This window comes from Garra rufa, chromosome 2 (genome assembly GCF_049309525.1).
Source record: "Garra rufa chromosome 2, GarRuf1.0, whole genome shotgun sequence".
NCBI lineage: Eukaryota > Metazoa > Chordata > Actinopteri > Cypriniformes > Cyprinidae > Garra > Garra rufa.
This window is the reverse complement of record NC_133362.1, coordinates 52100076-52114458: the sequence shown is the minus strand read 5'-3', so window position 1 is coordinate 52114458 and position 14383 is coordinate 52100076. Positions and strand designations below refer to the sequence as shown.

Here is a 14383-nt window from a genome sequence, read left to right as displayed (position 1 = left end):
AGGGTGGGACATTGTGGGTTAAATCATTTTTTGCATATAATAGGAAAGCACATTTCTGGTCTTTGTGAATGTGGGAATATAGAAACAATAGGCCATGTTTTTTTAGAATGCAGGAAGTATAATGTAGAAAGGAGAACACTTTTTTGTAAATTGGCAGAACTTGGACTTAAAGTCTTTTCTGTTACTTCTTTATTTGGACACAGTGACAAGCATAAACAGATCTCTGATGCAGTCATCCAGTTCTTGCATGATACAGGACTGTATATAAGAATTTAGTTTAAGTTGACCTGTGGAGGGCAGTAATACGCCTAGTAGCGTCTACACTGCCGGAAAGAGAAGAAGAAGAAGTTTCACTGCTGTCTGTTGTTTTGTTGTGCTTCTGTTTTAGTTCAGCCTGTGAGAAATGTAGTTTCTGTAAATAGAAAAATACAGACTTTGAATTCGGTCAGTAAATACTTGTAATATTCTCATCCTCATAGCTGTGACTAGGTTTGGAAGCGAGCAGGAATATCTGGAGAAGTATCTGCTGATCTGAGATCTGCTGCTGTGAAGATGTTTGTTAAAGTGGAGAGTGAGGAGAACATGAGTGAACTAGATACCTGGAGAATAAAACAGGAACCAGAACCTTTGGAAATAAAACAAGAGGAACCAGAACCTTTGAGAATAAAACGCGAGGAACCAGAACCTTTGAGAATAAAACAAGAGGAACAAGGAGGTTGGTGTTTAATCTTCATTCATCTTTAATGACTGTTTGTGGTACATTATTTCAAGGTTTTAATAATGATGACATTTCAAGCTGCTTTAGATTTAGTTAATTGTAATACAAACAATCTTTAAAGCAGAACAGTCTGTTGAAAGTATAGATGGGGCAGCAAAAGCACTTCCAGATCTTGTAAGAAGCATTTTAATTCGCCACATAATTCTTGGTAACACTTTTTATGAAACTCCTATTTATAATACATTAAAATGGTATTTCTATGAATGCATTTAAAAAAATGTATACATGTATCATCTCAAATTCAGTGCTTTGATGTCATATGTTTCTTAACGTAAAAATATTTAGTAACTGCACGTATAGTGATGTAGCGGATCACAAAACTCACGGTTCGGATAATATCACGGATTTTGAGTCACGGATCGGATAATTTTTCGGATCAGCAAAAAACAAAACAATTTTTTTTTTGTTTTTATTCATTACTGAATGCTTACTTTAAGTACTTCTAATGCACAGCAAACACTACCAGCTGAACTAGTAACAAAACAAGATCAATTACACAAATGACAAGTGTAGATGAATAAAAAAGTTGAATAAAAAGTTACTAATAAAATCAATAACCCTAGTATTCAGGTGCAGAAATTTAATAATTAATTGTATAATAACTAGTGCTTCTCACAGCAGGTATTTATAGTATGCTGTCTCTTTAAGGCCAAATGCATGTATCTTTTTCCTCAGCTGTTTCGGTTCACTGAAGATATAACCGACTGTGTTTACCAGAATACCGAAACGGGTATTTAGACATGACTTTGTATGTATGTTTCTGTTCAAATAGAAGTTAAAGAGGAAACAATCTGAATCGCGCAGTCTTAAATCACGCCCCTCTCTCTCTGTGTGCGTGCTCGCTTTAGGTGTGTGCGGCAGCGGTAAAAAAAAAAAAATATATAAAACAGCAGGCATGTTCTCTTTTGCTGCAATGGTTTTAAAATGTCTGAATTGGTAAATTGGCAAGACAAAACGTGCACATTATAAACTTTTACTCTATGATGGTTAAACTTAACAGTTAATCCGCGTGGGGGTTGGTCCGTAGGGATCGCTGATAATCTACGATCCGTCGCACCCCTATGCGCTTACAAATATAACACAGTAGTAATTTTATGACATCATTTGATGATGCTAAAAAGTGATTTATTTTGTGTATTTGTTGTAATGCAGATGTGTTTATGCAGTTTGAGGTTTAAAAACCATTATTTTCCACCTACTGTACATTTTTGTTGCTCCTTTCTGCTCTCCCTTTATGAAACACTTTGGCTGCATCCGAGATCGCATACTACCCTACTATATAGTATGCGAAAAGCAGTACGCGAGGCGAGTAGTATGTCCGAATTCATAGTATTCGAAATTCAGTAGGCGAGAAGTACCCGGATGACCTACTGCTTCCGCCCAAATTCTGTAGTAGGCATACTATGGACACTTTCCTATCCCATGAGGCGGCGTCATATTCGAAAAATGGCGGAAAGTGGAGACGCGCATCTATATATATATATATATATATGTGTAGATGCCTCATCGGACCGCTCCAAGCACGTAGATGCGGACATCATTGACATCATTCACCGTATAGTAGGTTTGCCAATGGCTGTGCAGGACTGTGGCATTTCGAATATTCAGTGATTTACTATGGTCAGTTACATAGATCTATGGGTGAATGACGTCAAGTGGACCGCAGTGAAATGGTGGACGGCTTACGTATAAACGGCCCATAGAAACTGTCACTAATGAGGCATCTACGTATATGTATCTATGGAGATGCGGCTCTTTTCAAGTGTAAATTTTCGCGTTGTTGTGATGACGCAAGACAAGTGACAACATCAATATGGCGGATGTAGTATGTCCGAATTCCATTCATACTACTCACATTCATACTATATAGAACGTACTGTTTTAACGGTCGGGTAGTACGTTTAAATTTAAATGTAGTACCTACTTAAGTAGTGTAGTATTTTAAGTTTCAACCATTCCAGCAAACTTTAATTTTCCAAGAATTATATTCCTTATTTTATTTATTTTCATGTTTCATCATACATAAAACTACATGTACGCTGTTTATCTTTTGTTTCAAAATAATATATGGGTTTTTTTTGTGTGATGTCATTTCCCATTTGATTTATCCAATCGCGTCCCGCTCTCGTTCAGAACGGCTTTGGACTTGAGTGAGACAGACCACAGAGCCGAGAGTGTGTGTTTGCGTGGTGTTAATAACTGTCCTGTCTTTAATAAACTGCAGACGTGGTCCACCGAAGCCAGTGGTGTCGTGGAGTTCTTTGTGGTGCGAGACGAAACACGCTACAAAATTGGTGCCGTGACCCGGATCTCAAGGGATCAGCCGTCGCAGATCTCCGGGGAAACTCATCTTTACCGACATCACCAGTCAACAGAACTTCGGCGTAGATAAGCAGTGAGATTTAAACATGGACAGTTACAGCTTTGCACACAACAAAACACAAGAACAAATGTCAGACACTGATGTTAATTCTGCAAACGTGACACCTGTTTGTGTAAGGAGTGGCGTTTTAAGCTCGCAAAGGTTTTCTACTGGAATTGGGAGGGGGGCCCAGTTAAATAGCATGTTAGAACAAAATATGGCAGCTTCTCCAGTTCGCCCATCAACCAGTAGAACAACTATGCAAGGCATGAGCAGAGACACAACAGCGCCTCTTAGAGAAAGACTATACAATCCCCCAGAGGGTGAACAAGTGAATCAGTGGCAAACAATGGCAGATTTAATGAAGCAGCTAGGAAGTGAAATAGGGAACCAAATTACTGCAAACCTTAGATCTGCAGAGCAAAAAAATCAGAGAGATTGTGTGGATGCCCAACAGCCCTCACCCCAAAGCCCTGATCCGTCAAATTTTAACCTTATTGTTAGGCATCAAGACATCAAAGAACCGCCTACCTTTAGAGGTGATAAGACAGATCGATGCACCATTGGTGAATGGCAAGAATTGATGCAAGCTTACTTGAACAAGAAGGGATTCAGTGCATCCGAACAGGGCCAAGAGATTCTCGACAAGCTAATGGGCCATGCCAAAGACATTGTGAGGACATGTATCCGCAACAATCCTCTGATTGATGTGACTAGAGACCCATATGTCATTTTTTCAATTCTAAGACAACATTTTGGAGATGCAATTTCCTCCACAACCCCTATGAAAGACTTCTATGAAACCTTGCCAAAGCAGTCAGAGAGTGGCTTAGAGTACTGGATCAGACTAAATAAGGCTATTGACCTAGCTGATGAATGCCTAAAAAGACAAGGGAAGAGAGTCGAAGGCCCTAGTCATGAAGTGACTATGATGTTTGTTAGGCATTGCCCTGAGCCCAGTCTGTACACAGCGCTTCGCAGTAAACCACTGGAAAGTTGGAATGCAAGTGAAATCCAAGCATTAATTGACAGCCACCACAGAGACAAGCAGTCTGTTCGAGTCGATAAAGAGAGAAGGGTTAATGAAGCTTCTTCTAACGCCTGGTGCATGACACAACAGCAGCCTACTGCTAATAACCAGGCAAGTGGTTTAGACTCAGCTCTCCTTGGGCGTGTAGTTTCTCTTCTAGAGCAGTTCCTTGTTCAACAGAAGGGACAAAACCAGAAAGCTGAACAGGGTAAGGTTGAGCCTGGAGACTCTGCAGTCCCCTGTAAAATATGTAGAGCTCAAGATCATACAACAAAGACTCACTGTTTCAGAGAGGGGCTGTGTTTTAAGTGTTTCAAGACAGGACACAGAGGTTTTGAATGCCCTGAAAAAAAACAAGTGAAGCCAGTCACAGCCAGTGCCACCATGCCCGAGCACCATTTAAACTAGAAAACCTGCACTGTGAGGGGAGCAGTGTGGGTGTCAGACAAGCAAAATCCCCAGATGACCCATTGATGGTTCATGTCACTACTAGCGACAATATAAGTCAAAACTGTGCAAGTGAAGTGATTGCAGTTCAGCAAAAGACTCCCGGTGAGGTTCCAAAAGCTACCTACCAGAGAATTAATGATGAAGATGACCTGTTCTATGCTCCAGTACTGGTTGAGGGGAAAGTGAAACTGTTAGCCCTTGTAGATAGTGGATCTGTTACCTGTACTTTGAGTGAATCAGCTGAACGGACACTTAAAGACTGGAATTTGATCTGTGCGGATTCGAGTAAGCCCACAAAAAAAGTACTTACTGGCTGTGGAGGGAATGAAACTAAACCAAAGTGTACATATGAGTTGAGTGTGGATATGCTTGAATGCAAAATGGCGATCAACTTTCTAGTTGTTCCAGGTCAAAAGGATGACATGATAGTTGGATCAAATGTCATCAGGCATGTGACTCGTCAGATGAAGAAAACCGAGTGGTACTGGAAAAGCCTGTCTCAACCGGTTCAAGATAATAGTCAAGAACCCCTGCTGATAGTGCTTTCTAATGTGGATCGCTGGCATGGAGATGAGATACCACAGAAAGTTGGAACAGTAGTGTTGAGACAGTGTGTTACACTAGAGCCACAACATGAGCATTTGGTTTGGGGAAGATTGAAAGAAGTAGTTCCCTTGTCTGTTGGAAGCACTGTAATGCTTGAACCCTCCACTTCCCGTTCTGCACCAAGAAATGTCATGGTAGCTCGCAGTGTTTGCCCTCTCTGGGGAAATAAATGGATTCCTATGAGAGTGATCAACATGATTGACCGCCCCATTGTTTTGCGCCGCAATACTAAACTCGCAAATGTGCACCCATGTCTTGCGCTAGAGGAGCTAGATTTTGTAGAGAAAGGAGCAGAACACCAGCACAGAGACTTTCAGCAGAATATTGTCCAAGTGCACGAGTTTAATGAAAAAACTAAGCTGCAAACTGACTATAAACTAAAGCTGAGAGAATTGGGGCTAACAGAAATTGACATTGAATCTTGTGAAGTGAGTGATTATTGGAAAAGAGAACTGGCTGATCTCATAGGACGGTATGAAAGCATCTTCTCTCGTGACAAGTTAGATTGTGGCGAAGTAAAGAATACCGTTCATCGGATAAGACTCAAAGATGAAAAGCCTTTCCGATTGCCCTACAGAAGAGTTCCGCCCACCCATTATCAGAAATTAAGACAAACATTGAATGAGATGGAGGAGCGCGGGATTATTCAAAAATCAAACAGTGAATGGGCCTCACCTTTAGTCTTAGTCTGGAAACCCTCTGGAGAGCTAAGGATATGCACAGACTTTAGGTGGCTCAACCAAAGGACAGAGAAGGATGCATATCCTTTACCCCATCAAGCTGATGCCCTTGCATCATTAGGGGGAAATTGTTATTTTAGCACTATGGATCTAACATCGGGCTTCTATAACATTCCAATTCATGAGGATGACCGTAAATATACGGCATGCATAACTCCAGTGGGGCTCTATGAATATAACCGTATGGCTCAGGGTTTATGTAATAGCCCGGCAACATTCTCACGCATGATGACATCGATCTTTGGAGACCAGAACTATCTGTCACTTCTCTGTTATTTGGACGACTTACTTGTCTTCGGCAAAACTGAGAAGGAAGCACTTGATCGCCTTGAGATGGTATTTTCTCGACTTAGAGAGCATAACCTGAAACTGTCACAAAAGAAGTGCTATTTCTTGAGAAAAACTGTCAAGTTCCTAGGACATATAGTAACTGAAAGTGGCATAGCAACCGATCCAACTAAAGTGTCCGCAGTCAGTGACATGAAGTCCTCAGATCTGATGGAAGCGGATGGAAAGACTCCATCGCCAACCAAAATTAAGTCTTTTCTTGGCATGGCGAATTATTATTCCCATTTCATTGAAGGCCTCTCGACTTTAGCGAAACCATTATTTAAATTGACAGCTGGACAGAAAGTCAGGAGGAAAGATGGACAAAAGACACGCTTTGTTTCCAATCCTAGGCGTCTAAGTCCTGAAGACTGGACTGCAGAGTGTGACACAGCTGTAGAAAAGATAAAACAGGCTCTTTCTCACACTGTTGTTCTTGCCCACCCAGACTTCAAGAGGCATTTTCTGTTGTCCACAGATGCGTCTATGGATGGTTTTGGCGCAGTCTTGAGTCAAATTCCAGAAAATGAGACAAAACCTAGACCAGTTGCTTTTGCAAGCAAGACCCTGTCAAAGGCCCAATCCCATTACCCTGCTCATAGGTTAGAATTTTATGCTCTGAAGTGGGCAGTTTGTGATAAATTCGCCCATTGGCTAAAGGGGACCAAATTTACAGTGTTAACTGATAACAATCCCCTGACGTATATAATGTCAAAGCCAAAGTTAGATGCCTGTGAGCAAAGGTGGGTATCTAAGCTGGCCCCTTTTGATTTTGACTTGAGATACATACCTGGGACCAAGAATGTTCCTGCTGATCTCTTGAGCCGCCGACCTTTCGCCAGAACTTTAGAGGTATGTGATGCTTTAGAGACTAAGGCTATACATGTGACCCCTGAGGCCATCCAAGAAACTTTCCGATTGTCAGTGAATGTGCATCATCAAACTTGTGAGAGTAGCATGGAGTCTCGGGAGGAAAAACTGAAGATGATTAGTAGTGAAGGGGTGAAAGCTGTTTTTGAGTCCTGTCTAAACTGGGAAGCCAGCAGTCCAGTTCATAGTGTCCATCTAGCCCAGAACAATCATTTTGTCCATGGAGGTGTCAGCACTCTGCCAGTTTTCTCTATGGAGGAGATACGGATAAAGCAGAAGGCAGATCCCACTGTGTCTCGTGTTGTGTTCTTTGTTGACAGAAAAAGGAGACCATCACGTAGAGAGAGGGACAATGAAACTGCACCAGTAATGCGACTTCTGAAGCATTGGGAAAAATTCGAATTAAAGGATGGAGTTCTCTATCGCAGGTCCAAAGATCGGGTCAGTAAAGTCAGGTACCAGCTTGTACTTCCACACTCGTTAAGAACTGTTGCTCTCAGAGGAACTCATGATGATGCCGGCCATCAAGGCCAAAGCAGAACCCTTCACCTTGTACGCCAGCGGTTTTTCTGGTCTGGTATGGACACAGATGTCAAAAAGTATGTCTCACACTGTAAACGATGTGTGGTCGGAAAGACTCAGGAACCTGAGGCGAGAGCTCCACTAGAGTCTATCAGGACAAGTGCACCACTTGAGCTTGTATGTATAGATTTCTGGTCTGCAGAGGGAACGCGTGGAGAGAGCATTGATGTTCTAGTCATAACAGACCATTTTACAAAACTAGCCCATGCGTTCCCCTGTCCCAACCAAACAGCCAGAGTAGTGGCTCAGAAATTGTGGAACAACTTTTTCTGTGTGTATGGCTTTCCGCAGAGAATACACTCTGACAAGGGTGCAAACTTTGAGAGCAAATTGATTGCTGAGATGTTGCTTGTATCTGGTGTTGATAAGTCCCACACCACGCCGTACCATCCTATGGGCAATGGGCAGACCGAAAGATTTAATCGCACCCTCGGCAACATGATCCGCTCTTTGCCTCCTCGAGCAAAGGAGAGATGGCCGCAAATGATTCAGACACTTACGTTTTCCTATAATTGTACTACCCATGAAACAACTGGGTTTGCACCGTTCTACTTAATGTTTGGAAGGATTCCAAGGTTACCTGTAGACGTCATGTTTGGAAGTGCACTCAGAAATGAGGATGTTCAGACCTATGATGAATATGTGAAATCTTTCCAGAAAGATCTCAGAGAAGCCGTGCATATTGCCAAGGGCAACACTACAGATGCACAGAGAAAACAAACTGAAGGGTATAATAAAAGGTCTAAGGGTGCTCCTCTGGAGGTTGGTGACCATGTCCTCTTGGCAAATAAGAAGGAAAGAGGAAAAGGAAAGTTGGCAGATGTGTGGAATTCAGCAGTTCATGTAGTAACATGGAAAGATTCATCATTGCCTATTTACAGAGTTGAGAACCCCACAACGAAGAACAGCAAAGTGGTCCATCGTAATTTTCTCCTCCCTGTCAATTTCCTTCCATTGGAAGAGCTGGACATTGAATCTACAGTCCTGTCAGCAGTGTCGGAGGAGGAAAGAAATCAACCAGAGAGTCAAAGCCAAAGGTCTTTTCTCAGTACAGGAAGAGAATCAAGAACAGCTGTATGGATTTTACAAGGGGTAAGCCCCAAAGCACCTCAGAGTACCGGAGAACGTTCTGTGAAGGAAATGACCAGAGAACACGTCACAGAGTTGGGACGTTCAGACTGTGTGAGTCAAACAAGAGAGAAGAATCATTCTACCGGAAATGAATGTGAACACACTGAGAGTTCTAGTGATGAATGTGAAGCCAGAGAAACGAGCAGCGAACAGTCTGATGATGAAAAAAGTGAGCACGAATTGGAACCAGATCAATTGTGCATCAGTGGTGGGGAAAGGACCCGAGAATCTGTGAGCAACCAGAGTGTTCAGGCTGGATCCAATGTCATGTCAGAAGATGTCAGTTCTATGAGCAGATCAGTCAGAAGCTCCAAGCATAAATCCTCAAGTTGCAAAAGTGGATATGAACAGAAGAAGTCCCAAAGAACAGTGACTGTAACAGATACTGCCTTTAAACCCAATGAGGGAACAGTGAGAACCAGGGCGGGAAGGCTAGTGAGACCTGTGAGACGTCTGCTTGAGTGTATGAGTATGATATTGACTGAATCAGGGCAGAAAGATCCTCTTGCAGAGTTGTTCAAAATTCTATCAAATTTTATAGAGGGTTGAACTAATGTTTGAAGTCAAATGTCAAGAGTTGACTAAGATTTAGACTTGAGTGAGCTTTAAGAGGAAGCTTTAATATGAGAAGTACTTTGCGTGGGGGTGTATGGTTATATGTATAAGGGCATATTTCTACCAGGCAAAGTGTCTTTGCTATTCATTTGAATGACTTAAGTCATGGTACCCCCTGTTAAAGGAAAATGCCTCACCTACAGTCTTAAAGTTCGCTGAAATTTAGGAGGGGAGAGTGTAGTATTTTAAGTTTCAACCATTCCAGCAAACTTTAATTTTCCAAGAATTATATTCCTTATTTTATTTATTTTCATGTTTCATCATACATAAAACTACATGTACGCTGTTTATCTTTTGTTTCAAAATAATATATGGGTTTTTTTTGTGTGATGTCATTTCCCATTTGATTTATCCAATCGCGTCCCGCTCTCGTTCAGAACGGCTTTGGACTTGAGTGAGACAGACCACAGAGCCGAGAGTGTGTGTTTGCGTGGTGTTAATAACTGTCCTGTCTTTAATAAACTGCAGACGTGGTCCACCGAAGCCAGTGGTGTCGTGGAGTTCTTTGTGGTGCGAGACGAAACACGCTACAGTAGTATGCGATTTCGGACGCAGCCTTTGATTTTTACAAAACTCATTGTTTATGGAAACCGAGGTGTTCTCTCATTGGCCAGCTATCCGTGCATTGTGATTGGCCGAATACCTTAAGTGTGTGTTGGAAATGTTACACCCCATTCATGTTGTGATGCCATTTTTTGGCGCATCGAGACAGAAACGATAAAACCCATTATAAATGAGGCTTTTGTTGCATACCTTATAGTTTATATTGATTCTTGAATTTGATGATTGATTAAAATTACTCATACTGTCTTTTTATGCATTTTGTCACGCATTGTAAACATAACACCATGTGTGCATTTGCGATCATAGAATGAGAAACAAGCTCTACTCTACATTGCTTAAAACTCGCGTTTGAATAGTCAGTACTGAATTCTTTAAATATGAAAACGTTCTTACAGGCCATCAGTCAGAAGCGCAGACTGTCCTTACAATATTGTGATTGGCCCACTTTGTAGCCTTAAGGCTTTAGAATATTTGCATTTTACAGTTCCAGAACAGTGTTGTAAATATAACTTAAACACTGATTTCTTGTTGTGTCCTCATTTGAAAGTCCAAACAAAGAACGTTCGCTTTTGCAATGAAACGCACTGCTTCTCCACAACATCGCGCTGCAACACTACTACAGTTGGTTACAAGTTACGCCATCTTTCTTTTCATATTCATATTTATATGGGTGGTGTTACACTAATCTACTCACACCGTGAAGTGGACAAGTGGAGATGTGTTTGAACGAGCTGTTTTAGGGAGTTGTGGCTAAGTCTTAACTTTTATAATAAATATCTCTTTGGTTTTGAGACTTTAAGCTTTGCAGCACAAACAGCTTGTAACACTCCAAAGGATACCACATCATATGACCCCTTTAAATTATTTTTATTTTTGATGTCCCACACACCAGCTCTACCAAATCTGCTTCCGGTGCCACCATCTGTAGGACCTACTGGCACTGCTCTCAAATGTTAGTTTGTTCATGTTTCTCAGCTTATAACAAGTTACTGAAAATGAACCATTTTTACTTTTATTTCAGAGTCGATTAAAGAAAAAGAGGAGAATGAAGAATCAAGTCAAGCTGAGGAGAAAAGTCATTTCAAAACTGGAGAAAAAGCTTTGAGTTGCTCTCAAGTCAAACAGAAAGATTTAAAGAAAAGAAAAGCAGAAAAATGTTGCAGCTGCACTCAGTGTGGAAAGAGTTTCACAAAAAAATCAGATCTTGAGCGTCACATGAGAATTCATACTGGAGAGAAACCATTTACTTGTGATCAATGTGGGAAGAGTTTTTCACGCTCATCAAGCCTTGAGGAGCACATGAACATCCACACTAGAGAGAAGCACACATGTGATCAATGTGGTAAAGTGTATTTAGCAGCTTCAGGTCTGAGGAATCACTTGAAAGTTCATACAAAGGTGAAGCCACATTCATGCCATTTGTGTGGTAAGAGTTTTTGGCGTCTACAAAGGTTGCAAGTATATGAGAATATTAATATTGGTGTCAGAGAATGCATGTGTTCTAACTGTGAAGAGATTTCTACTTCAGTAAATTATTTAAAACGGCATAAGAGGATTCACACTGGAGAGAAATCTTATGAGTGTTCACATTGTAACAAGAGATTCAGTAAGTCAGGAAACCTGAAAATACATGAGAGGATCCACACTGGAGAGAAACCTTTTAAGTGTTCACACTGCAACAAGAGATTTAGTCATTCAGTACGTTTGAAAATACATGAGATGAACCACACTGGAGAGAAACCTTATAAATGCTCACACTGCAATAAGAGATTTAGTGAGTCGGCATGTCTGAAAAAACATGAGAGAATTCACACTGGAGAGAAACCTTATGAGTGTTCACACTGCAACAAGAAATTTAACCAGTCATCATATCTAAAAATTCACGAGAGGATCCACACTGGCGAGAAACCTTATAAGTGTTCACACTGCAACAAGAAATTTAGTCAGTCAGTACATTTAAAAACACATAAGAAGATCCACACTGGATAGAAACTTAATAAAGATTCACACTGCAACGAGAGATTTAGTCAATCAGTATATCTGAAAACATATGAGATGAACCACACTGGAGAGAAACCTTATAAATGCTCACACTGCAATAAGAGATTTAGTGAGTCGGCATGTCTGAAAAAACATGAGAGAATTCACACTGGAGAGAAACCTTATGAGTGTTCACACTGCAACAAGAGATTTAAGCCGTCATCATATCTGAAAATACATTAGAGGATCCACACTGGACAATAACCGTATCATTTCACCGCATGTGGGAAGCGTTTTATGTAGGGATGCACCGATCCATATCGGGCCAATCACTTGCGCGTTTTGTCAGTAATGGTGCGTTCACACCGCACACTTTGTCTGCGTCAGGCAACGCTCCTAACGCATCTAGTTTGACGCATGTACGTTGAAGATTGCAACGCTTGCTTTTTGGTGCGTTCACACCGCACACGTCCGGCAACGCATGTGCGTTGAGCAAAAAAGATCACGTGGTAGGGGCTTCCTCGCTGGACTTTCTGAACTATGGCGGATCGTATCGAGAGAGTGGCTTTGCTTTATTTATTAAATAGACATTCCTGTCTTTATACAAAAACGAGGACGGATCATACAGTTCTCTGCGATTGCAGACGGCTACAATAAGCTTGTCTTCCATTGTTGAAAACGATATTTTTTTCTGCTCCCGCTTCATTCAAGATACGTGTGGTGACGTCGCTACAGTGAGACGCTCTGATTGGTTGACGCACTGCGTCAAGTGCGTTAAGTCCGTCAAAAGTTCAACTAGCTGAACTTTTGCGTTGCTTGCGTTGGCTGCGTTGACGCTTGAAACGCAGGTAACGCTTGAAAAGTCGACGGATCCAACGGACCCAACGCAACGCAGAGCCCCTGACGGACCGCTGACGGACTCAACCATTGACTTTACATGTAATCTTGCCGCAACTGACGCATGACGGTTGGGGCGGTGTGAACGCACCATAAAGCCGGTTCTGTAATCAGCGGTAAATGCCATCAGGTGCGTGATTTCACGTTAAACAACGGCTGTGTGTAGTATATACGGCTCAACGTGAAATCACGCACCTGATGGCATTTACCGCTGATTACAGAACCGGCTTTACTGACAAAACGAGCAAGCATGATCGGCCGATTCGTATCGGTGCATCCCTAGTTTTATGCATCATCTGCTATACACAGTCATGCAGAAACAATCAGTTGATTTTTGTGTATATCTCTGGCAGATTTACACATACTGGTCTAGCATGTATATTTATACCCATTCCTACTTGTAAATTAGTAGGAGAGAGATCAATCTCATTAGTTTTTTCTTTTACTTTCAGGAGTTAACCTTTTCACACGTGAGTTTAAAATATTCTATCTAACCCCAAAGAGTAAGTTTTTTTGGGCGACCGTTATTTTGGAATGTTTGGCATTACTGTTTCCATGGCCACGCGTCATGTGACACACCGCAGCCACAACAGCACTGTAAGACACGTGGATCGCTTTTATTTTTCGTTTTCCCTTTTTTATTATTAATATTCACAATATTCACTCGCTATATTTTGAAATGTCTTATATTCCGATTTCGAAATATGTGCAAGTAAATGTATTTAAAAGTCCAAATACTTTTATTATGACCGCGTTAGTTCATCTATACCGGGTGATGGGCGCCGCCATGTTTGTTCGCGCTGAATCCGAGCTGTGGTATTTAACACACGCAAATGCATCCTCTCCTCCCGAAAGACATTAAAGTAAGTCTCTGGTGAGCTGGGAGAAAAAGAGAGTGAACTTTATAGTTACCTGTATAATCTGTATATGTTATCAATAAATTATGCTGTCAGAATATATTTCTAGGATCATTATTGCCGCTTCCATAGACATCAGTGTGTATTTTACAAACTATAAATGTGACCCTGGACCACAAAACCAGTCTTAAGTCGCTGGGGTATATTTGTAGCAATAGCCAAAAATACATAGTATGGGTCAAAATTATTGATTTTTCTTTTATGCCAAAAATCATTAGGAAATTAAGTAGAGATCATGTTCCATGAAGATTTTTTGTAAAATTCCTACTGTAAACCTATCAAAATGTAATTTTTGATTAGTAATATGCATTGCTAAGAACTTAATTTGGACAACTTTAAAGGTGATTTTCTCAGTATTTAGATTTTTTTGCACCCTTAGATTCCAGATTTTCAAATAGATGTATCTCGGCCAAATATTGTCATATCCTAACAAACCATACATCAATAGAAAGCTTATTTATTGAGCTTTCATATGCTGTATATATCTCAGTTTTGTAAAATTTAACCTTATGACTGGTTTTGTGGTCCAAGGTC

General features: G+C 41.0%; 1 protein-coding gene across 1 annotated transcript; it reads left to right on the top strand.

The window, feature by feature from the left end:
• Positions 1-371: 371 nt before the first annotated feature.
• On the top strand, positions 372-13873 carry LOC141326530 (uncharacterized). The gene is made up of 2 exons (XM_073835270.1): positions 372-715; positions 11077-13873. Exons 1-2 carry the CDS (start codon positions 553-555, stop codon positions 12042-12044), a joined length of 1131 nt encoding a protein of 376 aa, XP_073691371.1. The 5' UTR covers positions 372-552; the 3' UTR covers positions 12045-13873.
• The last annotated feature ends 510 nt before the right edge of the window (positions 13874-14383 follow it).

What these genes read in the sequence shown, in the direction of transcription:
- LOC141326530 (XM_073835270.1), top strand. Translation starts at nt 553, where the DNA reads ATGTTTGTTAAAGTGGAGAGTGAGGAGAACATGAGTGAACTAGATACC. An exon ending in AAAACAAGAGGAACAAGGAG is followed by an intron (nt 716 to 11,076) that starts GTTGGTGTTTAA and finishes CTTTTATTTCAG; the next exon opens with AGTCGATTAAAGAAAAAGAG.